General features: G+C 44.6%; 2 protein-coding genes across 4 annotated transcripts; one reads left to right on the top strand and one right to left on the bottom strand.

Moving 5' to 3' along the window:
- Positions 1 to 1,798: 1,798 nt before the first annotated feature.
- Positions 1,799 to 15,432, top strand: LOC119155366 (methylcrotonoyl-CoA carboxylase beta chain, mitochondrial-like). 3 transcript variants are annotated; one of them, XM_037403941.1, is made up of 13 exons: positions 1,799 to 2,115; positions 2,546 to 2,926; positions 4,548 to 4,744; positions 5,869 to 6,047; positions 6,973 to 7,053; positions 7,488 to 7,666; positions 9,138 to 9,330; positions 10,355 to 10,446; positions 11,340 to 11,496; positions 12,249 to 12,371; positions 12,968 to 13,116; positions 13,602 to 13,683; positions 15,230 to 15,432. In XM_037403941.1, the coding sequence occupies exons 2-13, from the start codon at positions 2,550 to 2,552 to the stop codon at positions 15,311 to 15,313; spliced, it is 1,893 nt and encodes a 630-aa protein (XP_037259838.1). In that variant the 5' UTR covers positions 1,799 to 2,115; positions 2,546 to 2,549; the 3' UTR covers positions 15,314 to 15,432. The 3 variants fall into 3 exon arrangements, with proteins under 3 accessions (XP_037259838.1, XP_037259837.1, XP_037259836.1); XM_037403939.1 differs by lacking the exon at positions 1,799 to 2,115 and having other exon boundaries at positions 2,252 to 2,926; XM_037403940.1 differs by lacking the exons at positions 1,799 to 2,115; positions 13,602 to 13,683; positions 15,230 to 15,432 and adding an exon at positions 13,282 to 13,591 and having other exon boundaries at positions 2,248 to 2,926.
- Positions 15,352 to 24,306, bottom strand: RPE65 (retinoid isomerohydrolase RPE65). The gene is made up of 14 exons (XM_037403942.1): positions 24,223 to 24,306; positions 23,442 to 23,524; positions 22,929 to 23,079; positions 22,212 to 22,319; positions 21,981 to 22,122; positions 21,161 to 21,308; positions 20,803 to 20,884; positions 20,272 to 20,404; positions 20,010 to 20,149; positions 19,193 to 19,322; positions 18,245 to 18,359; positions 18,051 to 18,145; positions 17,829 to 17,940; positions 15,352 to 16,434 (listed from the first exon to the last, which is right to left on the bottom strand). The coding sequence occupies exons 1-14, from the start codon at positions 24,231 to 24,233 to the stop codon at positions 16,283 to 16,285; spliced, it is 1,602 nt and encodes a 533-aa protein (XP_037259839.1). The 5' UTR covers positions 24,234 to 24,306; the 3' UTR covers positions 15,352 to 16,282.
- Positions 24,307 to 24,536: the final 230 nt, after the last annotated feature.

Raw genomic sequence — 24,536 nt, 5'->3', positions numbered from 1 at the left:
CAGGAAATGCAAAAGATCTATATAAAGCTGCAAAATGTCTTCTGTCTGTCATCTTCAGCTCTTTACAAGTTTCTCAAACTGCTGGGAGAAGAGAGTTCTGGTTACACCATGGAAGGAGGGCAGACGTGAACTGAAATAAGCAACAACCCCCACCATGAATGCCCCAAGCCAGCCTGAATAGTGTAGCAGGCTGCTAACTTCACACACATGCTACACAACCTCTCCATGGCTGCATCAGTGCCTACAACACACGTCTGGATCGGTGCTTGTTCAATAGTTTCATTATCAGTAACAGATGCTTGCCACTTGCCTCATTCTGGCTGGTTCAGAATTAATGAGCGGTTTAGCAGAGTGCAAATCAGATCTGGGATTCTGTTTTTTTGAAGGGATTCTTTACATGTGCAGACACCCCACCCCAGATTTAGCATGACCTTCTTCTACCCTGTGTCGCCCTTGAGTGCAACGTTTGCCTTGAGAGAGCATCCCTGCTGCTCCTCCCTGGGCTCTTACGGGGTTAAGCACAGACCTGCCACAGGGGCCGGGACAGCAGGCGAGGCTCTGAACAGCCCAGGAGGACAGCTGAAGCCACCCCAGGCAGCAGTGCCACTTCCTACAGCTCCACCTGCCTTGAGTTTCTCAATAGAAGGGAGCACTGTATCAAGGACAGTCCTATCTGCATTATGTGTAAAAGAAAAAAAAAATTAAATTAGTACAGCTCAGCATATCTTAATCATTATTGTCACAATTTGTTAGTAACATACACAACTTATTTACCTAAATTCTTTCTCCTGCCTATGCTGGATACTTACATTCACAAACATATTACTCATTGCTTAATTATCACTACGAAGCCTTATTAATATGTATGGATAAAGAGCTCTCTGGCAGGAATGCATTTTAATGAAGTCGCTGAAAGGCAACACGCAGTAATTTCGAGAAGGTTATGCCATGACTAACAATAGCAAACTGACTGATGCAGCCCAGGGACAGGATGAGGTATGGAAGGAAAAAAAATCAAATTAATTTTAATATTTTAACGATAAACTTAATTAGAAACCATTTAAGCATTTTAACTGAGCAGTTACAGCTTCGAACGGCTTGCAGCCGTTCTTGAGAGGAACGGCATCACTCAAAATGTTGACTGCAAGTGCCCAGCAGCATTTTCTGTAAGACATGGAATGTGCTGCATGTAAAGGATGTTGAAAAGGAGACATTTTGTGGCCATCCTGCATTTAACGGCAAGCAAAGCACCGCGGCATTATTTCTGAGCCTTAAGTCGGGGCTGTAACATTCTCTATTACCCAACAACATGTAATTTACAAATCAAACACATATGCTGGGTATATAATCACACTTATTTCCCAGAGCAGCCAATCCCTTAGCTCCCCGTGTTGCTTTTGTAATGTTTACCCTTCTGAGGCAAAGTTACTGGTTTTGCAGCATTACCTGCACCCCCTCGAGGGCCCGGGTCCCCCCATCCCTGAGGGCCCAGGCTCCCCGCCTCCAAGGGCCTTGGCCTCCCTGAGGGGCTGAGTTCCTCACTGCATGCTCGGGTGCCCCCCTCAAGGGCCTAGGCCTCTCCTGTGGGCCCAGCTGCTCCCACAAGGGGCCGGGCCTCTCCTAAGGGCCCGGGTGCCCCCCTGAGGGCCCAGGCACCCCCCCAATCCCTGAGGGCTCAGGTGCCGCCCCCCCTCCAAGGGCCTTGGCCTCCCTGAGGAGCAAAGTTCCGCCCCCCCGCGGGCTCGGGTGCCCCCCGCCAGGGCCTAGGCCTCCCCTGAGGGCCCGGCTGCCCCCCTGAGAGCCTGGCTGCCCGCCTGAGGGCCCGGGTCGCCCTCTGAGGGCCTGGGCCCGGCGTCCACCGTGCCGAAGGGGGCAGAGGCGCCCGGAGGAGCGACCCGGGAGGGGCCCCAGCCGGCAGCACCCAAGCCGGGGCATCGCAAAGCAGGCACCCGGGACCGGGTGGCGCCCAAGCCAGCACGTCCCCTCGGGCAGACAGGGGAGCCGGCAGCCGGCCAGGCCCCGGGGCAGAGGACAACCAGGGGCGGGCCGCCGTGCGGGTGGCGGGGCCGCCCCGAGAGGCGGGCCGGAGCGGAAGGTTCGGCGGCGGCTGCCCGAGTAAGGGTCGGCGGGGGCGCGGGGCAGGCCGCGGCGAGAGGAGGGGAGCGGGGAGAGCAGGCGGCGGGCGGGCAGGCCGAGCCCGGGGAACCCCGCCGGGGGGCCGCGCAGGCCGAGCCCGGAGAAGCCCGCCGGGGGGCCGCCGCTCCGCGCTGAGGGACGCCTGGGCCCGCCTCCTGCAGGCCCCGCTGCCGGCGGCTCCCGTGCCCCGAGCCCTGCTCGGCCTCAGGCCGGGGCTGCCCTCCGGGGGCGGGCGGGAACCGGCGGCCTCCCCTCCCCTCCCCTCCCCTCCCAGCCTGAGGCGGGTGTGCTGTCTGCTTGGCCTAGCCCGCCCGGCGCACCTAAGTTCCATTATTTTGGTGGGGGTTTTTTTGTGGGTTGGTTTTTTTTTTTTTCGATAAATGATGTTTCTTCTCCTTTCGGTCCTTAGGGTCATGTGGAACAGGACCACCGTGTGCTCCCGCGGCAGGCTGGCCCCCAGCACCTCCTGCCCACTGCTGCCCAGCACCCTGCACCGTGTGTTCCACAGGGAGCGCCAGGACCTGTGCCATGGCAGGGGGCCGGTGAGCCCCCTGTGCCGTGGCCATGGCCCAGTGAGCCCCCTGTGCCATAGTGAGGGGCCAGCGAGCCCCCTGTGCCATGGCCAGGGCCCAGGGAGGGCACCAGCCGCCCTGCCCTGCCGTTCGCTGAGCAGCAGAGCCAGGTCCCAGCAGGCTGCAAAGCGTTACCCGCTCTTGGATGGACGGATCCGGTCCGTGTTCCGGCATGTGTTTGAAGAAAATTTAAGAAACAGTGAGGCTGTGATTAAAAGGTAATGAACTGGGTTTGTGGGCTTTAAAAAATGCTGCTACTTGTGAGACGGTGTGAGAGTTACTTACCGCCACTTTTAGGAACTTATTAACATAGGAAGACTGCTAATTAAAAAGGCCAAAGATTAAAAAAATAAAAAGTTGTTTCGTTTTTTTATGCCTGACCCTTTTGAAGTTTCAGCTAGTTCCCTCACAGCTCTTTTCTCAGGTGGCTTCTCTGCAGAGCTGAATTTGACAAGGATCAGAGCTTAAACATTTCAGCCACCCCAAAGAGGTGCCTAAATGTTGACTGAAATGCCTAAATCTGGGTGCAGACTGTATTTCAAATAATGCCACATGACAATGTTTTGCATATCTTGCCAAGAAGTATTTTTTTCTAGACCTTCATAAAATTTGTTTCCTATTTCGTTTTGTATGTAAAGACATAAGTGGTGACTCACACATTTACAGATCCCTCCTGAAGGACTAGGTGACAGTTACTGCAATTAATCGTGATTCACTGATAAAAGCAGGAAAATGTATTTTATGCATTTCTCCCTAAAGATCAGATGGCAAAAATTGAAATGCCTTTGTTCAGAGGAACCATGCATGAGCTGGAAGCAAAGCTATGGAAAACACACTGTGCCCTCCTGTGGTGGCATTTACGACATTATTCAAAATGGTAAGCTTTTTCCTCCTGAGGTTTTTCAATCTCTACAGTCTGCAGGAATCCACAATAAGATAATGCAGTCACGTACACAGTGATGCATAAATAGTTATGCCCAACAGTATTTTTAGTTAAAGATGACACATCTTGGTGAAAAATGTTTTATTTGAAATACATGAAAAACCTGGTTTAAGACCAAAATTACTTGAGATACCACATTTGTTTACAGTTCTTTATCTGTAATTGATGCTGCCCTGACAATGACATTTGGTAATCACTTGCTCTCTTGATGATTGCAGTGACACTGCAGTAATCACTACTTATAAAGTAGATCTTCTGTGCTGTAGATTTAATAATTTATTCTACTACCAGTTACTGATTTTTGTCAGATAAACTTGTTGAAGGGAACTGAAGGAGGAAGCCCTTCACCGGATTCTTCTCTAGAGTAGTTGGAACACAGAGGTAGATGGCCATGCTGAATTAGGACTAGCAAATTATGATAGCCTTATTAATAGCTGCAAGTTTATAGGCTAATGTTGTAGGGCAGTATCTTGCAAAGTCTGCCCTGGTTGCTGGTGATCGGCCCCTTGTCAGTACTCCGCTCATGGGGTTGCTGCCAGAGATACACTGTGAAATACTGTGTGTTGAGTGTGTATGGGCAACACCCAGGGGGGATGTGGGTTTAATATGTCTTCTAGCTATGAACATAAACTACAGATATTTATATTATTTCACTCTTTTCTTGTCTTTATTAGACAATTTTACAATAACGAGACTAAAATGCTTGCTTTAAATAACATACCTGTGCTTTTTGTTACACTTTATGAGAAACAATAGTCTGAAAAGGGGATTCCATCTCCATTTACGTACCATTTTTGTGAAAGCTGTGCAATACGTTTAAGTACTGTGTTCAGTCTGCTAAAGGGTAGCTTGTAAAGGCCGGTTTTCATGAATTGAAACTTTGTTTTTTAAATCAGATACTCAGAGTTGCTAGAGATGCTCAGTAAAGGAGGGGGAGAAAATGCGATCTTGCGTCATACTCAGAGAAACAAGAAGCTGTTTGTTCGTGAACGCCTGAAGTTGCTACTTGATGATGAGTCTTTTCTTGAGCTGTCTCCGCTGGCAGGCCTCAATATGCCATATGGTGACATCCCTGCTGCTGGGTGCCTTACTGGTAATGGCTAGCAAACGTCATGTTAGATGTAATGGGAAGCTGATGAAGTTAGTTTGTTTGTTTCATTGCTCATATCTTTAAATATGATTCATATTAGATCTAAAGATGGATATGGGTTGAGGGTATTGTTTTGAGCAACCCATGCTGAAGACGCAGCCCAGGAGGAGGAAGGGTTTTGAACCAATGTGATCTTTAATGTAATGTGAGAGAGGCTGTTTTTGGGTGCAGGGGTGAGTAGGTGGTTGTAGGCAGTGTATATTAGTTGTATTCTGTATGTGCTGCACACCTTCCCAGAGTAGCCAGCCTTGCTCCCTGAAGGTGAGGTGTTTGCCCTTACTGGGAAGGGAGAAAGGATGCATGTGATAAGGTTTGTGGAGTATTTTAGTATCTTAAGAATGTGCTTTCCTACAAAAAGTGGACATCAGTCTATCCAGTAGCAGCTCCCAACATGGAAGAGTTCAGCCACTGCTGCATTATTTTTCTATGATTTTTGCTGGGAAATCTGGGAGAAACCTTTAAAGAAAAAGAAGTTATTTAATTTCTTCTAGATTTAGTAATTTATTCTACGTATCAGTTACTGATTTTTTCTCAAAAAATTTAGGATGATTTGTTGAAATAGCTGCTGTCTGTTAAATGAAAGGGGACCAAGTTACTGTGAGGCACAGGAGCTGTAACATTTATTTTGTAGTATTTTTTCAAGTATTTTCATTGCATTTTGAAGAGCAGTTCAGGTTTAAAAAGTAACTAGAAGAACAGAGTATGAAATTCTATCTTTTGTCACATATTGTTACATTTTCTAGTTTTATATAGGTAATTTTTAATCAACTTCCCGTTATCTCAAGTGTTGGAAGTCAAACTATGTATTTTTTTTTTTGTCTTACATTGTCACCAGGAGTAAGCTTGTTTCAAGTTCTGTCGTTTAGGTATTTTTTAAATGTCATTGGCTTTCAGCTTGCTATTCCAGAGAAGAGCTATAGATTTCTTCCCTCTGTGGTATTTGCAACTTAATTTGCAGCTTCTTGATATAGTATTACCGAAAGAACATCCTAGCTATAATTTGGCCGCCTTGTTTAATCGGTGGTATTTTAGAGAGTCCTGATAAATATCTGTGGTACCATTTACAGGAATTGGCAAAATCTGTGGGGTCTGGTGTGTCTTCATGGCAAATGATGCAACTGTAAAAGGAGGCACTATTTATCCGATTGGAGTGAAGAAACAATTAAGAGCCCAAGAAATAGCCATGCAGAACAGGCTGTTATCCGTGTACCTTGTTGACAGTGGGGGAGCATTCCTGCCACTACAGGTAATATTGGGACCACTTCATAGAAGAAGATACCTATATTTATCTTAATCATATTAATATTTAGCAATAAACCTCAGATTTATGTTGTGTTTTCTTGGCTTGGCTGACTTTTGTTGTCTGTCATACTTGAGTTTTGTCCAAAAATCAGAGTCCAGGAGATTATTTGAAGATTTATAACAGCACTGACCACTTTTGCATTTAATCACATTTTAGAAACTTGAACATCAGTGGGGGAGCAAAAGTACTGACCAAGGATGGGCATTCCTCAGCATGCCAAAATGCTTCTGTGTCTTTAATAAATTAGTATGTTTTTTGAGGTTTCTGTTTTCAACTTCAGAATCTATAAAATTACTCTGTATTTTATTGTAATGGTTGTGATAGTAATGCAGTAACCTCCATGGCCTTTAACAATGTAGTTTTTGAAATTCTTACTGTAAAAGGAGAATTTGCACAGGTTACTGTCCAATGTACGGAGATCATATTATCAAAGAGACTGTAGTTGTTCTCTCTCCACACTGAAAGCAAATTCATAGAAAAAAGTTTTAGTTTTTGATACAATTCCTTATGTCAGCTAAGTAAAAAGGGAAGCTGTGCTGAAGTCATTTCACAGGTGAAGTATGAACATGAGCTTCCCCTGCTCTGTGTTTACAGTCTCAGTTTGTGTAGAATAAATTGGTTTCACAAAAAAATTTATGAAATTTACCTCTGCTTTCGAAACACAGGGGTATTTCTGTGGAATTGCACAATGTATAAGGGGAATAAATACCATAGCAGACGCTGTATATGGGAGTTTTAGGTATGATTGTTAGTGGTGACCTTCCCAGAGTGGGTTGCAGTGTGTTTGTGAATGGAGTGAAGAGGAAGTGTTGGCTTTTGTAGTTAATTTAATACTGAAAGTCACTTTGTCTTTTCTCTGCAATGTCAGTCAGAGCTGTTTCCTGACAAGTTGCACGGTGGCAGAGTTTTCTACAATGAAGCAATCATGTCTGCCATGAGAATCCCTCAGGTACAGTGTCATTTGGAGTACAAGTAAGTGTAGTATATGCGATCCATAGAGTTCTGAAAACAGTTTTGTTCTGATACAGATCCTAGGAACAACTCGCGAACATGCATAACATTTCCTGAAGCTCACTTTTGCTATTTGTGGGGCAGGGAGATTCAAATAGTATGTCATATAACAGAATACTTTGGCCTTAAGGATCTAAGTGTTTACCGACTGATCATGATGGAAAAGCATCACATCACCAGGTTATTTCATAGTACACATTGAACTCTCTCAAAACAAGCATTGTTGTTCATGCTGGTATTTATATCTCTGGTTCATTGTTCCCTGAGCTGCGGTTTAGTCTTTGGGATGTTTCTGAAATAAACCTAATGGTTTTGCCTTCCCATTCTCTTCTCTCCAGCATCTTGATTTGTTTTGGTTTCTGTGTCCTTCAGGTGGCAGTGGTGTGCGGCTCCTGTGTAGCTGGAGGGGCCTATGTTCCAACCATGGCAGAAGAAGCTGTGATTATCGATAAAATCGGTACGCTCTTCCTTGCTGGTCCACCTCTGGTAAAAGCTGCTACAGGAGAATATGTCTCTCCCGAGGACCTAGGAGGAGCCAAACTTCACACTGAGTACGTGAAATAATTCTCAGTAATAGTAGAGAGTTCAGCATACTTAGCTTTAAAGAAATTGTCATTTTATTTTAAATTAGTGTTACTGAAGCTGCTCCAGTGACAGGACACAATATTGTCCTCACGGACTGAAAAACACATAGTGAAAAAAAACATGGTAGAAATTATGCATGAATTATTACAAAACTTGGTTGTATGCAGTTATATACGTGGGAGTGTCATGGGGCTAGATATAACTCTTTGAAATGAAAAAGGTAACATGGCAATGTAATTTCAGCTTTACCACTGAAGGAACTTTCCACTTCCATTGTGTATATATATAAACACACGCTGTGATAGAAATCTCCCATAAGTACAGAGGTCAGGATTGGGGCCAAAAGTGGAACCTGTTATTACACTGTTTTCCTTCTCTAGTATGGGTTTTGTGTTAGATCAGCCAAATGGAAGTAAAATTAAGTGTTGTAACAGGGTGAAGCTGGGACTGGAGAAGTCTGGTTTTGGTTCCCTGTTCCTTCCGCATACTTTCTGAACAACTTCAGGCAAGTCAGTTCCTCTGTGCCTTAGAGGGACCAGTTATAGAAGAGGGATGGTATCACTTCTTATCCTGATGTAAACATTGTCAGTATACATATATTAAAAAAATAATTGGGAGTGTTCAGATACTGTGATGATGGGGAAAATGCATAAGATATTCTTTTTTCTTCCCTAAACTGAGGGGAGAGGTGGTATGACTTCTTTCCATTTGTCTTGCCTGCTTCTAAAGACACGAGACTAACTCACCGCAGAGAAGCATCTGAATGCTTGTATAAGTACCTGAAGCAAAGAAGAAAAATGGAAAGCCTGCCTGCCGCTGCCATTAATGAGGGCTTCATAGCAGGAGATGAGCAAACAGGAAATAAACCTGATAGCAGCCATCTAGCCAGGTCTTTAATGCTGTTTTTCTATGTCAGAGCTTTCTGTAGTTCAAATAGTTATTCCCTTCTAAACAGGGAAAAAAAGGTGGCTTTACTTCTTTGTTCTTGGCATTCTGTGCTGCAAAACCAGGTTCCGTACCTTTCTCGCAAAACCAAATACCGGCATGACAGTCAGGTGACTGTTAGGTGTAACACTGTCCTCTTTATATCCGAGCGGGAAGTGCTTATTTTGGAATGATTTTTAAAGTTTGTTTTCCCTTTATTATATCACTTGCAACAACATCATCATGAAAATAAATTCAAAGGTCTTTCTTTAATGTAGATAAACACGTAAGTCACAAAGAAGAACTTCTACTTACTGTGAATTTGTTTTGGACTTGGACTGCCCAGAAATTCCACTGCGTTGTGTTCAGCTCATTCACACAACAAAATCACACAATATTTTCAGGGAGTTGGCGAGTCACAGTATGGATTAAGGTCTTTCCTTTAGTTTGGGTTTTCTGTCAGAGTTCAGGTTTGATTAGTTCAGCACTGATTAATGTCACTTTCTCTCCTAGAGTCAGTGGCTGTAGTGATCATTTTGCGTCTTCAGAAAAGGAAGCCTATGAATGTATTCGAAATGTTATCTCTACATTAAATTATGATCCGCTGCCAGAGGAGATCACAGAGCATGACAATCCTCTGTATAGTCCTGATGAGCTCTTGGGGCTGGCACCGCGAGATTATAGGTGTACTCTTCCTGTGAAACTGGTAAGGTGACAGATGCGGTGTTCCTTCGTCCTTTTGGTCTGCTCTACCCGTCAGCTCCAGACAAACAGCGTTCTCTCTTGGAGAATCCTGAAGTACCTGAGAGATTCCATTTTATTACCGAATAAGTTGCCAAACTGTCTTGAATCTGCAACAAAGCAGAATGGCAACAGTTCTGTAGAATTACAGAAAATATTAAGGCTGAAAACCTGCTAGAGATAATTACAGATTATGGCAGTTGATCTCCATCTGTTTCCATGCACTGTTTAAGATGCTGATATGTCAGTATGTCTTGTACTGTGTTGGCTGCCTTGAGAATGTTACACCCTTTAGTCTCCTCTTTTCCTCTCCCCCCTGCTTTTTTTGTTTCCCACCCCCCACCCCCCCACCGCAAGCAGTCAAGCCTCCGTCTTGTAGTGTAAATGCCTAATGAAAATAGTGACTGAAAAAACAACAAAGCTTAAATTAAGCTTGTTTGAAGTTGGGACAGATGCTAATACATAAGCAGAGACATGCAGAGCTGCCCACGCTATTTTCATTGTGGTGTTCTAGAAGAGATTTAGTTTCCAAGGATGTGAATCCAGTATCTTTTCCAGGGGTAGATTCCCACAGTTAAGCAGATTGACTGTAATAAGCAGCGTAGCTTTGAAGGCAGCTTTTAAAATGTGTTTGAAAAAAGGATGAGCAATGTGCAACTGTTTCTTATGCACACAAACCATAACTGCACACACTGGGTTTGTTACAACATTGTTATGCACGTGAATGACTGTGCTCCGTAACACCAGAATTATTTCGGAGTTGAACTTTGGCTCAAAATATATGGCTGGTAATCAAATGTAAACAAAATTTCGATGTTTTAGGCGTATTGAGTATTTCGTAGAGTGTAAGACATAAAAGGGCCTTCTATGCTCATGTAGGTTGACTTCTTGCATGATACAGGTCTACTATATGAACCAAGCATATCTTTTAGCAGAACTATCCCATTTCACTTAAATATCTTTAGTAAAGACTGCCTATTTCTTTACAGATTCTGAGCCGTCTGATGGATGGAAGCAGATTCCAGGAATTTAAGGCTAATTATGGAACAACATTAGTGACAGGATTTGGCCACGTGGAAGGGTAATTTCACTATCACTACGGATGTATTTGTCTAAATAGCTTTCATATCATCATCAGGTTTTACAGTATTCCAATAACAATGTTTGTGAAGCTCTGAGTCAGTCAACTGATGATAAAATACTTCTAGAAAGCCTGATCTTCTGCCCCTGAGCTCTGAATACACCATGTCTCAGGCCAGTAGCAGCAGAGAGTGATTACAAATGAATGGTTTTCAGGACTTCCTCAGATGATTTGTTTGTTCACAAAAACTACTAGCCAGGTATTTGGAACATTGAAGTCTCAGCAGGTTCCTTAATAAATAAGAAACAGCATCTTTAAAAGTGTTCCTTCCCAAACTGACTTGAAAGCTATCGTCCCTTCTCGCATGTGATGGAGATGGGATGGACCTTGTGTAATGCAGATCAGACTGTATTATGAAGACATTCATGAAGCATACAACGCTCCAGTCAAATCATATTAGGAAAAAAAAGGTAGCAAAATACATATTTTCCAGCCTCTTTAGGTTGAAAGCGATAACTTTTCGGATCGACTGTTACATTATCTGTTAGAGGAATTGAGAGTCCTGGCACCTTGTATGTTGTCTTGCAGTGTAAACTCTGGCAGGTCATCTACAGCTTTACCTGCCCTCTGGGTATTGGTCTGTGTTCATACTTGCATGCTTTACGTATCAGGAGTGCTGTAAGTCTTCTTGTTTGTTAGGTTGGGGGGGGGCCTTGGATGAAATGACACGCATATGTGCATCCTTTTACATTCCCAATTTCTGTAAAGAGCGTATCTGTGTGTATGTGTGCGCGCGCAGGGATATTTATGTTTCCATGCTTCAGAACATTATGAGCTACAGTTTCATAACTTCTAGGGTTCACAAGTGAAAATGTTCATGTCTTGTTTTGTAGGCACTTGGTGGGGATTGTAGCTAACAACGGGGAGCTGTCTCATGATGCTTCTCTCAAGGGTAGCCATTTCGTACAGCTGTGCAGCCAGCGGAGCATTCCAATCCTCTTTTTCCAAAATACTGCCCCGCCTACAGCAGAGCCAACCAGCATCTCACAGGTATGGCACTTTTAGTTCAATATGCTTACTTCGAGCAATTCCTAGCTTCTTGTGTTTAAGGTTACATTTTGAAAAGTACTAATTGCTAGGAAATCTTTTTTTAAAGCACTCTTGATGGTTTAATCATGAAGCTTCATAATTACTTTGTTCTTAAATCTTTCCATTAGCATTCTCTCTTTATTCCAATTTTAAGCAGGCCTGTATGCTTATCTAAAATGGTACTGTCCAGCTGGCAACACAAGCTGTAAAACTTGGAATTTATAGTGCTTTTTACATTGAAATACAGCCCACTGACTCTTCTGATGCCGCTGTGCTCCACAAAAAAATAGGTATTTCTCTTTTCTAAAGGTGAAGGCAGCGAGGTACAGTATGCTTTGTCCTGCGCTGCAGAGAGCCTTATTGTAGAGCCTATGTTCAGTTCCGATCTGTTTTCTGCAGTCCTGTTCCTCCCAGCTGTCACCAGCACTTAAGACAAAGCCTGGCATAATTGTGTTGTATCTGAGCTTTGCTTATACCTGGGAGAGCTAGGGTTGCTCAGTATGTGCGCACTGGTTATAACTGTTTTGCTGATTTACATTGTAAAATAAGTGCATAATGGGCTATGGTAGTTAATGATGCTGTCATACTGTTGTGGAAGAAATGATCATACAGAATTGTAAAGAAATAAACGTTTTAGAATTACAAATTTGGTGGGAGCAGAGAGAATCTAAAAGAAAGACTTAAAGGATCTAAACTCTTTATTTTCATTTCAGGCAGAGGCTCACTCCAACAGATTAAAAGCCCAGGCCTCCATGATGGCTGCTGTTGCTTGTTCTGCTGTTCCCAAAATAACCGTTGTCATTGGCGGCTGTTATGGGAGCGAAAGTTACGTGATGGTACGGGTGGCATAAATCTCATGGGTTTGGTAACAGGCTTTCTACACTGTAGCAAGGTTTCACAGCACTTCATTTTTAAAACAAAGTTGGCTGTTGTGACAAACATTTAACTTAATCTTAAAGTAAGAAAAGCATCATGAGATGTGATTATGAAAATTTGGTCTGAATCTAAGAACCTAGAGCCAGGTCTCAAAAACAGATTATCTGAAAATGTCCCTTCTTGGGAGCCAGTCCTGCCTTTTTCTCAGCACAGGTTTTCAGTGATCAAGGAGCATGTCTCCTTTAGCTGTTACTGTGTGCGCTGTTCAGGCTGCTAGTAAGTGCAACAGGGCTCTTTGTTTGCTTGGGATTAAACATATAAGTGCTTGGAGGAAAAACTGAATTAATAGAATAGCAATAGTGAAGGCAGCGGGGATTGTGATGGCTGCTACCACAGGATGCCTGTCCTGATACAGGAGCTGTAGCTGTGATAGTAAAGGACACGGTAAATGCTTTACAATTTAAACTGTATTACATTCTGCCTTGAACTGTGTCATCTACAGCCATCTTTTTGTGATTAATTTTAATGAGTTTGTACTGTGCATTGCTTTTTGTAGTGTGGGAGATCGTTCAGTCCAAACTTTCTGTTCTTGTGGCCTAATGCAAGAGTTGCTCTTATGGATTCAAGACATTTCTCCACAGTCCCACAAGCTGGGGACAGTGACTGTACAGGAGATGAATCAGAGCTAAAACAACTGAAGAAAAAGTAAGGACATCAAATGTAAACCCTTGCAGTTACACTGGGATTTAATATAGTTAAATTACCTACTTCTGTTCATCTTACTGATCAACACATCCCAAACAAATAAAGCAAATGTGAATCTAATGAAAAATATTTTAAATTTCTATGTAATTCTATGTCTGCTCTTAGGATCTTCCTAAGGAAACACAAACGTTTGACTGACTTAAAAAAACAAGCAACCCCCCCTGAAACCATACAACCCCAAATCAAGATATTCTGCTGTATGTGAAACTGGCCATCACCTGAATGTGGAAGATGGTCTGCACTGCAGAACGATCGGAACTGTTATGTATCATTTGCTGGATTCTAACAGATTTTAACAGTAGTACTGCACATTTACTTGAGATTGAAGTATATTCCTTTTTCATCTATGATTTTGTTTTACTGGCCTGATGTTTTTTATTACATTTTTGTGCTTTTAAGCTTGTTTAATTCTCTGCCTTCTCCAGGCTAGAGGAAGAAAGCAGTGCATTTTACTCCTCTGCCAGACTCTGGGATGATGGTGTAATTCTACCTCAAAATACTAGAAAGGTAGGACATTTTTCCTTACAGTACATTTTATTCTCGCATCTCAAAAGGATCTTACGGTGAGTGTGTAAGCCTGTGACTCACTCAAGGTCAGCAGCATGCTGATTCCCAGAACTGGGTCTCCCACTTCTCACTCCATTTTCTGTGGAATTTTGTTTTGTAATTCTTATCCTTTCCCCATGAGTCTATCCCAAAAGTTTCTGTTGAATTCTGGTTACTTGAGTAGACAGTTTCCTCGTTGAACCTCTTAACTGACTTTACCATTTGATTCTATTTTGGTCTTGCATAATCACTTGTATCTTCACTCTTTTAAGTTCAAGCTCTTCACTGTTCACATGGTTTCCATTTTGTCCTAGGATGTGTCTTTTTGTGACCTCTTCCTGCTTGTAATCTGCTGCTTACATTTGGGATGCCCCTCCCCTTTTAATTTATGTTTTAAAGCTGGCAGACATCCACTTCATTAGATTTTTCTTCTGAAAGCTTCTGCCTTTGCTCTTCTGTCTTTCCTTGTTAGATTATTAGCAATACTTAAAATGTTCTTTGCACTTCTGAAGCTTGTTTACTTAAGCTCACAAATACAGCCTGCTGTCAATGAATCCCTCTAAATATGGTACACATTTGTGGTAGAGTAGATGTTAAATATTTTCAGTGGTGTTTATGGGAACTTTGATAATGGGAGAGCACCGAGAATTATTTTCTAGCACTACAGCCCTGAGACTACCAATCTCTAGGAGCTACACATGAAAAGAAAATATGTGATAGTTGAAATGAGTCATTGTTACTCTCAGGTAATTTCTACGGGCAAGCCACAATTCCTGTTTGCATGTGTAGCTGTTTTTTGGGTTTTTTTTTGTTTGTTTTTTTTGTGGTTTTTTTCTTTATATACAATATAATTTTGCTACTTTTTCCCAGTTCTGGCTGCTAATAGATAGAATTTATGTTTAGCTTTGTCTGAACTGACAGCCTGTGCTCATTCAGATCCTTAAATGTGCTTTTTTTTACAAGCAGGCTTTTAACAAGCAGTGTGTGCTCCAGTAGCAGTGGAACATGGAGAATTATCTTGTTTTTAGAGACCAAACCCAGTTCTTTATTTTCAGTCCCTGTTGTCACAAGACACCGAGAAAGATGACTTCTTAGAAAAAGATGAATCTGGAAGAGTAGGATGTTTTGCTAATTTTTTGATATGTGATTGGGAATTGTAGGAGCATAGCTACGTAATAACAGAAACGGATTGTCACATAATATATTTTCATTGGCGTTTTACAGCAAAAGAGCATCCCAGTGTTCCAAAAGCAATTTTCTTGTCACCACAGTGCTGTAGTGGTGTCTGTACGCGATGAGGGCTTTTCTTCCTTTACTTTCCCCCCCCCAGTGGTACGTTACACTGATACCTGTTTCCCCCAATGCTGTATCCAACTTCATCTTAAATGTTCACTGTTTTGAAAAGAGTAAGAACAAATGCATTACTGAATGAGGGCATAACTAGTAAGTTCTACTAAATTTTTGTTTTAGAGGTTCATTGCTTATATTGGTTTTTGTTTTTAATTAGGTAATTGCACAGTGCTTAGAGATTATGGAGCAGCAGAAGTACCAGGTCGTATCTCCGTGGCAATATCCTGTCATCAGAGTGTAACTGCAGCCATTTTCAAATAATCAGCCTTTTAAAGTTAGCACCATGTACGAGGAGTCTTTAATGTAAATGATTTTCTAATTCTTCGATACCATTAATAAAAATGTTAAACCATTGCAGACCAACAGGAATCCTGGATTTTAAGTCTATAAAGCAATAAGTTTGTATTTTGAATCACAGCCTTTTAGTACATTAGTTTAAAATTTATTTTTTGAAAGGGAAGGCTTAAGCTGAGAGTCTGTAGCACTCTAAGGAAGCAAATTCATCCCAAGCTGTAACAATTGCTTGGCTCTGTTCATATTCATGTTTTAACATTAAATCCAAACCCAAGAAACTGCATTTTGACAAAAGAAATGGGAAAGGGAAAACACATAAGCTAGTGTGTGCGGTATTCAGCCTTAGTAAAGGACAAAATGCTGCCTGCCACGCAGCCGTGGGCCTGCCAGTTCAGATTTCCAGAGCAGCTCTGGAAGGGCTCCACTCAGGTTGCTCTAGGAGATAAGGGAGTGACCAGGAGCAGATTTAAATCCATACTAATACTTCAGTATAAGCTAAAAATTACTTTTTCTCAAAGCACGTAACAGTGCATAGAAGCTGGTCTACATAATGGTACCATGTGAACAAGTATTGAGTTTACACCGTGCTGTCTCATGCATATTTCCCTCTGCTGCAGCTGCAAAGTTTAACTTTGTGAACCCCAAAACCTCCCTGCTGCCACCCAAACTTGTGTTGTTTTAACTGTATAGTTCTTAGCACTGTATGTGTGGGACTTAGGGCCAAGAGTGTATTTGAAAAATATCTGGTTAAGTATTTTAAATAATCATCAACAAAACTGAAATACATGATCTTAATTAAGTAACCATACAAATAAGAAGTGATGTTGAAGGAGTTTAGCTTGAATGCTTGTGAACGGAGACTGCACCTTTTCGGAGCTGGAAGGAACCTAACGCGCTGTGTCGCAGGCAGCAGCGGTCACGCTCTTTTGAAGAGTCCGTGGAAAGTCACGGGGATGTTCACCTCCACTTCAGCCCTGGCCACCTCACTCATGTCTTTGGCGCTCAGGATCAGGAGGTAAGCGGGCTTCGGCCCTGTGCCCGGGCTGATCACGATGCTCAGCACAACCCCTAGAAGGTGGGAAAAACAAGCAGCCTGTCCCAGGTGCGCACACGCTGTGTCCTTCCCTGGGGCTGGGCAAGGTAAGCGTAGCCACCGGCACATGGGGCACCAGTAAATCCTGGTGTTACTGCATGATCAGCAGTTCTGAAGTAGACTCAGATTATTTATTTTTCATACTATTTTGGGTTCTTGCTGTATTTGCCTTGCCAGCCGGGGGTGCTGCAGCACACTAGCTCCTCTAGAGTTTCCTTTTTAAAACAGTGAGAAATGTTTTTATTCTGAAAAGGAATTATGAAAAGCTATCGCAGGGGCTGACGAAAAACATTGCTTACTGGAATAGATATCAAATTTGTCCATTAAGTTTTTCAACATTATGAATTAATTCATAAATTACTTTATAATTCTGCTTCTGAGGTTTAATGTGAGAAGATACCCGTTTCTGGACCCTGGTAGCCCTGTGTGGAATGGATGGGACATCCTAGCTCTTAGGTTGCTTGTTCGTTTGCGTACTCTGGGTCTGTCATTGCAGGAGAACCTGGGAACCACCACACACCATAGCCCGTGACAGCGTCAGGCAGCCCTGGGGAAGGTGACAGAAAAGTGAGCATGGAGCCCACTGTTAACTCAGCTTTCAGAGAGGGCTTAAGTCCCAGGAAGCAAGAACGGCTTAAACATTTTCCTAAAATGCATGTTGTCTACTTCAGTTAAGGAAAGCCTTTAAGAGCAAGCTTAAAACCTCTTCATTTCAGTGGGACTTAAGGCCCTGCACAAGCACCTTCCTGAACTGGGAACAGGTAATAGGAAATTTGGTTCTGTATAAACTGGCTCTTAAATTCAGCAGGGTCAAGACCTCTCTCAGCTTCACGTAATCCTGTTCAGGGATGAGGAATTGAGGGAACAAACGGATGTGCTCTCAGGCCGAGTGCTGCCGCTCACCCTCAAAAATAGGTACGGGGCGGGGCTGGGGATGCATGAAGAAATGCGTACGGTGCTTGGCGTGAATAACTATGTGTCCTCAAGTGACAAAGCCTGAATTCACTTCTGTATAAGGAGGATGGGTTGGGAAGAGAAAACACATTTGGTTTAGAAGAGGTTCAAATTTTACAAAGTTCTGCCACCTGGAATTTCTTAAATATTGTAATTTGTGATGGAAAAAGGCTAGGAAATTAGGACAACAGATCATCTAAACCTAGAGGTTCTTTCTCCTTTGTTTTCATTCAGTCTTAATTTTCCCAGATTTCCTCAGAAACATCCCACCAGCGTTAGGACAAGGCACATCTCGTCTGGAAGCTGTCTGCAGGCCCTGCTCCTGCTGCCTCTGACACAGCCTTGTAGACAGCCCCCAGCAGGCAGGCACCAGCTTTCCAAATCCCGATGCTGTTGACCAAAACATGGGTATTACCATCATCTTCCTCCAGGGCATCTGGATGGGAAACGAAGATTGGCTCCGATGGGTAGGAATCCGGCTCCTGCCACACCCAGGTCTCCTTTGTTTTAACATTCAGCTTGCAAAGCTAAAGGGGAGGGGAAAAACCAAAACCCCAACATTTCAGAAATACTCTTTGTTGTCCTTAACTGAAAGCTGATAGAAAAGACATGCCTCAACCCCTTCACTGATAGTTACCCTGTCTGGGACAAAGTGATTCAGCCCCAGCCCATATGTATACGTGTAAGGTTTCCCACCGTATTTCTTGTAATTGATCTGTGGAAATTCAAAGGCTACAAAAAAAAAAAAGTATATGCATGAGGATTAGTGGAACGCAGAGTGCAGGTGGTACTCTCATTGCTGCTGGCTGTGCTTCAGGCTTGTCATCGTACCATGGCGTGGCCCTGAGAAAATAACTTCTGGCTCCAGCCAGATGGTCTCATCGCTGCGCAGCGTTGCTGTAGCTGTCGTGTAGGGCAGGGTGACCAAGTTCTTGCCCGTGTCAGCCTGAGACAAAGTAAAATATAAAAGAGAAATGAAGAGAGAAATTCCTTAGTCTATTTGCACAGATCAGTTGCAAACTGCATTGTGAAGGCAGCCATGCACAGCAGAGCCTGGTCCGGCTGCAGGGCAGCAGCATGCTCCGGCATGGCTGCGGCTTCCCGTGTAGCAACAGTGCAATAAGAGTGCCTATTGCTAAAACTGTCCTGTACGTCAGCCTTGGCTGTGCTCATAAGCACGCGCATCCCTTTTTACCCCTCATTAAGACATTCAGAGGTTGTCATTAAGCACTGCAATGTAGGGTTGTGCTCTTTGCTTGCTCAGCAACCCAGGCAGCTTTGTAGCTCTGCAAGTGGCTCTGCTGACCTACACTCCCCCCCCCAGCAGCCCTTGACCCACCTGCCAGTGACCACGAGCGGGGGTCACTGGAAAAAAACCCCAGCAGTTGCACGCCAGGAGCATTGCACCGGGCTGGCCGCTTAACGGACCTCACACTGAGTTGGGGCTGGAGGATTTAAGCACACATGCTTGGGCTGCAGCTGTTCCCTTTTCTGCTCCCACCAGTGGCACCCTCTGGGATTAACTGCTTCCCTGCAGTCTGTGCTTTGAACAGTAATGTAGGGAAATGGAATAACAATCAGCTAAAGAAAACAAAAAGTTTCTCTGCACACTCATATTTTTTATAAGTTCCGCTCCCCATTAAAGTGTTTAATTTGAATTAAACGGGGTCAGGCAGAGCACTAGTGGTGCTTGGCCATAAGCCCTGCAGGGGAGTGGCGCAGACACAGGCATCTCTGAGCCCTGCTGGCAGCTGCAGTGGTGCAGAGCCGCGCTGGTACCTTGTCAATGTTCAGGGGCAGCACATATCTGCGGGCTTCAGGCTGCGGGGCTTTCTCTGCCTGTCGTTTCACTTCATCCCAGTTTGCTCGCAAGTTGGCTAAGTAGAGGTAATTGTAAACAAACTCGAACCTGCAGAAAAGTGGCATTACAGACAGAAACAAAGATGGTATTTGCAAGTGGGGAGAATGTCAAACGCAGGTGGTTTTTTTTCCTAAAACCAGGTAGAATAATATGAGTCCTGGTCCAGCTCCTTGGCAGAGCGAGCCGTGTGTGTGTACCATTTCCCTCCTGAGGAAAACCCAGCATGTGCTCGTTCACACTGAGCACCTGGCAGCAGCCGCCAGTATAAGCTCAGCTCAGGGTGTCCCAGGGGTCAGGCATCGCCGTTTCAGTGCTACATTTCTCTTGTTTACATGAAAAGCAGCATTCAAACCTCAACCAGATCCTGCTCCTTGGAGCCCCAGGAGCCAAAATAGCATCAGCCCTTTGGCAGTCTCTAACATTTATTAAAGGTAAAGGCAAATTAAAGATAAAGATCAAATTTTTCTTGGACAATGGGTTTCAAACAGGCTCTCTGCACCTCTGGATAACTTCCACACTGTGTAGTTTACGCCTCACTATATGTTAATATTCAGACAGGTTGGAGGATGTTGATGCGAGAGCCAGAGATGACTGCAATGGGGAAGGGATGTGCCAGCACAGGGACTGGTGTGTCAGGCACTGGGACTCCACTGGCCCCCCATCAGCTCATGCAGGTGGAGGCGCGATGCCACAGGGACCCTCGGCCGCCTCCAGCTTGGCATTGCCAAGACTCACCCCTTCCAGGTGCAGAGGTCAACGATCAGAAATCCGTTATCTTCATAGGTGTTAATGTGATGGAAGAGGTTGAAGGCCGAGGTGCGGTATTTGATGTTGAGGAGCCTGCCTTTCTTTTTCTCTGCCACATGAAGCCAGACCTGAAAAGCAAGCACCAGCTTGGTTTAAGCTCAGAGAAACGAAGGTGGAACCAATATGATGGACCTCGCAGTCCAGGGCTGGCTGCCCAGTACAGCCCAGTTCAGTACAACCAGCCACTTACCCCCATGGTTTCGTTGGACTCAAAGCAGTCCATGTAGTTGGCTCCCCAAAGACTCCAGGAGGAGAGGAACTTGAGGAGGTTGATTTTCACTGGTGTTTCAACAAAGACTATGTAGTTTGAAGTCAGCCCAAAGCTGTTTGGAAACATATGGGGAGCACATCAGGCTCACTAGTTAGTTTGGGCAAAAGCCATGTAGTAGTTTGCCTTACGCGCTGAATACATGTGGATCATCACTTAAAACAACAGGAATATAAACATCCCAATTTTGATAAATCAGCTGATTTTAGTTGCTGATTACATGCGAGAACAAGCCCTGTGGGCCATTTTGTAGAGCGTGCAACGCCAGCAACACTGTACACGCGTTCCCCACCCATGTGTGCTTGCAGAAATAACAGGACTCCGTCAGACTGCGCTCGCTTGCTCCGAGCAGCTGCGTTGCCGCGGGAACACGCCACGTAGCACATGTGAGCAGCATCCCTGCCATCTTGTCAGTTGGCCTGCACTGCTGTCCGCTGACCCACGAAACATTACCTGTGAACGTAAGAGGGCTTAAACCTGTCGCTGCAAGGGAACTGCACCACCACCTCCGACTTGTTCATCGGGTCTTCCTTGTCTGGAACGGGACAGTTGAAGGGTTATGGAGGGTTTCACCTGCACTCAGTCTGTATTTATAGTGTTTACCCAGCAAGTTTCTGCCTTTAACACAAAGGAAGTTCATGATTTCAAAACCACTTTGAAGTGGTTTAAAGATAACATTTCTGTTACTTAGAAAAGCAAAATTTAAATAAGATTTTAAAAAGTTAACTTGATGAAAAAACTGTTTGAAGGACAAAACCCCATGATTTATAGCAAGGTTTTCTCAGTTTGCTCAGAGCTGGGATTAACAGACCTGCCTGAAGTGGAGGAATCCGTATGATGTTATAGGCAAGCGCAAAGTTTTTTCCAAAGCAATTGCCAATGTTGTAAACCGTCCCGTCGTTTTCAATGTGGGGATGAGCAGTTGCCCCATTGACGGACACGTATTTACAGAGATCCACCTGAAGAACAAGATGGAGAAAGTCAGGAGCTTTCTTGGCAGGAGGTAGGAAGTCACCGGCTCTGCCGGGCATTGCAGGTCCATACACCCGTGCTTCAGATGTGGGAATTTCTTCTCTAAGCCCAAATCACCGTCTGTTCTGTGAAAAGGAGAAGAGCGGCAAAGCCAAGCTATTTGAGACGGTCAGGTGAGCTGATACGGTGGCAGGGAGAGGTTCGGGATCCTGGGGTCCAAAAGGAAAGGCTCCACAGGCTGGACGTTAGTAACACAGCAAAGAAAAAACATCAAAACACACATTCTGCATTACATACAGTTCTTCAAGGTAAACACAGCTCAGCTCCAGTATCAATGAAGGCAGCTCTGGTAGGAGCCCTCCAGTTGCAGTCCCCTTTGGCCAGGCTGCATCTAGCTCCGGTTTGCTAAGCCTAACCCAAGCATGAGGATATGGACCCCAGACCCCCATTGCTTCCTAATTAAATATTACTAGAGCAGCAGCAGGTTCATTTACAAGCTCATTCTGACTCTGCTCTCATTAATCCTCACAGCTGGCTTCGTTTCTGCATCATCTCCCTCACAAACCCCAACTCTTGCTGTGTCGTAAGAGGCTGCTATTAGAAGTTTTCATTTTTATCTTACTCCTCCACATATTTAGAAGCACAGTACAAAGACCCACCTGCTTAATTGTCTCTAACGTATCTGGGTTAATTTTGGTTATGAAGTTGGTCTCAGTACAAGCATAGTAATCTTCACCAACAGGGTAGACATTAACGAGGGCATTATCAGTGACCTCCACACCTTTGAAGTATGAGAAAAACCTGAGCAGAGAAAATTGACAGGGAATCAGCATCTTGGAAGTGGAAGCACTGTAGGACATCGCTGCAACATCTACACAACCCCAAGGTACCTGGAAAAGATGTTCTTGCATGGGTCTGGGTATGCATAGGTGCCAAATTCTGTTATCACGATCCTTTTTTCGGTCATCGCTCTCACGTAAGCATCAGTCCTGACAAACCTGGGGAGGGTGGGGACAAGAAGGCACGTGACAGGTATAGCTGTAAAACCACAATGGACTGTGCAATTAAAATACGAATATTCTTGCGATGAGTCTCATAAGACCTCTGAAAGCTGCAGGTCGCTGCAGCCTCACATTGCACCTGGAGCACGTGGGGTCCAGCAGCCACCCCCGCACTGTGGCACCAGGAAGGGATGGCTGGTGGAGAGCTGAAGCTGATGGGGAATCCAGTGTTTTCTCTAAATATTCTGCTCCAAACACCTGAAAGCTGATAGCTCAGCAGCTTTTAACTGGAAACACATTCTGGTTTTCAGACAGTGATGTCATTCTGTCACTGACTGCAGCTACATCAGCCCTCCCTGCCCTCCTCTTCCAGATGTTTTGTAATCTGCACAAAAAGTTGCATTTCTGCTAACTACGAGAAAGTTTCAGTTATTTTTGGCTGGTTTTAGTGATCTCACCGTTAGAGCTCTTCCAATAACCGCACGGACTTGAAATAACTGGCACCTCCCACATGCTGGGCAGCAGAGCCTGTCCCCAGCACTTACAGTTAAGCAAATGCTTCGGTTTTGGTTTTGGTTTTTTTTTTCTTGAAAAATTGCAACGTACCTTCGGTGGTAGGTAACGTGCCCCTCCTTGAAGTCGAACTTGTGGAGGAGCGCCTGGCCATCGAAGAGGTGGTAGAAGGGCTCTGCACCCACCTCGAACAAGCCAGGACCACATCTTAGGAGGCTTCCTCGCAGCCAGGTGGGAATCCTGCCTGCAGAAGATGCAGCATTGGTATGTGCACAGCCCACGGCAAATCAGACCAAGTAATTTTTACTCCATCAACAAAAAGAACAAGACTTCAAACTTTTTTTTTATATGTATCAAACTTTGTTTTTAAACATGCATGACCTCTTTGGTTTTCTTCACCTATGCACCTACTGTAGACCAAGACGGTCAGTATTGAAATGCCTAAAGATCCCTCCTCCAGCCTGTCCTTTCTCTACCCCAAAATGCACCAGCCCCGTTATGTTCTTCACCGCCGACCCTGTGCTTCTGAAGCCTCCCAGCTCTGATGGCCCACGAACTCCCAAGAGCAAAAGCTGGGCAGAAGCAGCCCAGGGAGCCCACACCAACCTGTGACGTGGGCGGTCACTGGAGAGGACAGCTCCTCCACGGTCTCAAAGAGCTTCTTGTAGCCTCCAGCGGGATGCTCAACTCTGAAAGGGCCAGTGGACCTGAGGTTAGCCCAGTGGCGGGATAGCTTTGGAAACCCTCTCCCTCAGAGGTTTTGTTTCTGGATGGACTGATCTGTGACTTGCAAATAACGTGAGAGATCAGGAGGGACAAGCACCAGCCTTCATGGGGGAAAGGCTCTGAGGGCTTTGACCAGCAACGACAGCTGCCTACAAACTGTCCTCAGCACATGGCAGAACAGGGAACACCGACGGAACAGCCTGTGCTGCAGCCCTGCAGGCAAACATCCTCACCCAACGGACAAATTCAGGATATTCTGAATCGTCAGGAAGCATAATCCAATTTGTATCTTCCAGGACTTGGATAAACATGGTTTTCCCCCTTTTTTTTTTTTTTTTTTTTTTTCTTTAAAGCAAAGTATAGCTGAGAATTATGTTCCAATTTTATCTACTGCAGAGCATGCAAAGACACACCAGACACAGGCCGCTGTACTGCAAAGTACAGACCATCCTCTGGTACCCAGAGGTGAGCCTGTCCCCAGGCCAGAATCATGCTTTGGCACGGGCTGTACCAGCACGGACACCAGTGCCCCCCCCCCCCCCGAGCCCTCCCCTGTGCACTGCACTGACCCCCAGCCTCGCAGCAAGCCCCCGGCCAACGCTGCACTGTGACAGCTGCCAGAGACTTGCTCCTACAGAGAGAAGCCCATAGGAATACTCACTGGCTGTACATTTTCTCCCTGATGAAGGGCCTGGGCCTCCAGCAGCCAAGCACGCAGCGAGAGCTGTGTGTGGGGTATTTATGGGGTGCTGAGCCCTGCCGAGGGGAGCCCCGTATCTGAAACCACCCCCACCAATGAGCGCACCCTGGGAACAGAGCGAGCTTTCACCACCAAAATCCTCCCTGGGCTTTGAGAGGTTTTGTTTTGCTGTTCACACAAAAAAGGGCTTTGAATGTTTTTCTGAGACCTAAATTCTTCCCAAGCAGAAGTGATTACAAAGGAAAAAAAAACAGCAGAAAGGAGTGAAATGGAGC

This window comes from Falco rusticolus, chromosome 11 (genome assembly GCF_015220075.1).
Source record: "Falco rusticolus isolate bFalRus1 chromosome 11, bFalRus1.pri, whole genome shotgun sequence".
NCBI lineage: Eukaryota > Metazoa > Chordata > Aves > Falconiformes > Falconidae > Falco > Falco rusticolus.
Note: the sequence above shows the minus strand (reverse complement) of the source record. Positions and strands in the feature narration are given on the sequence as shown.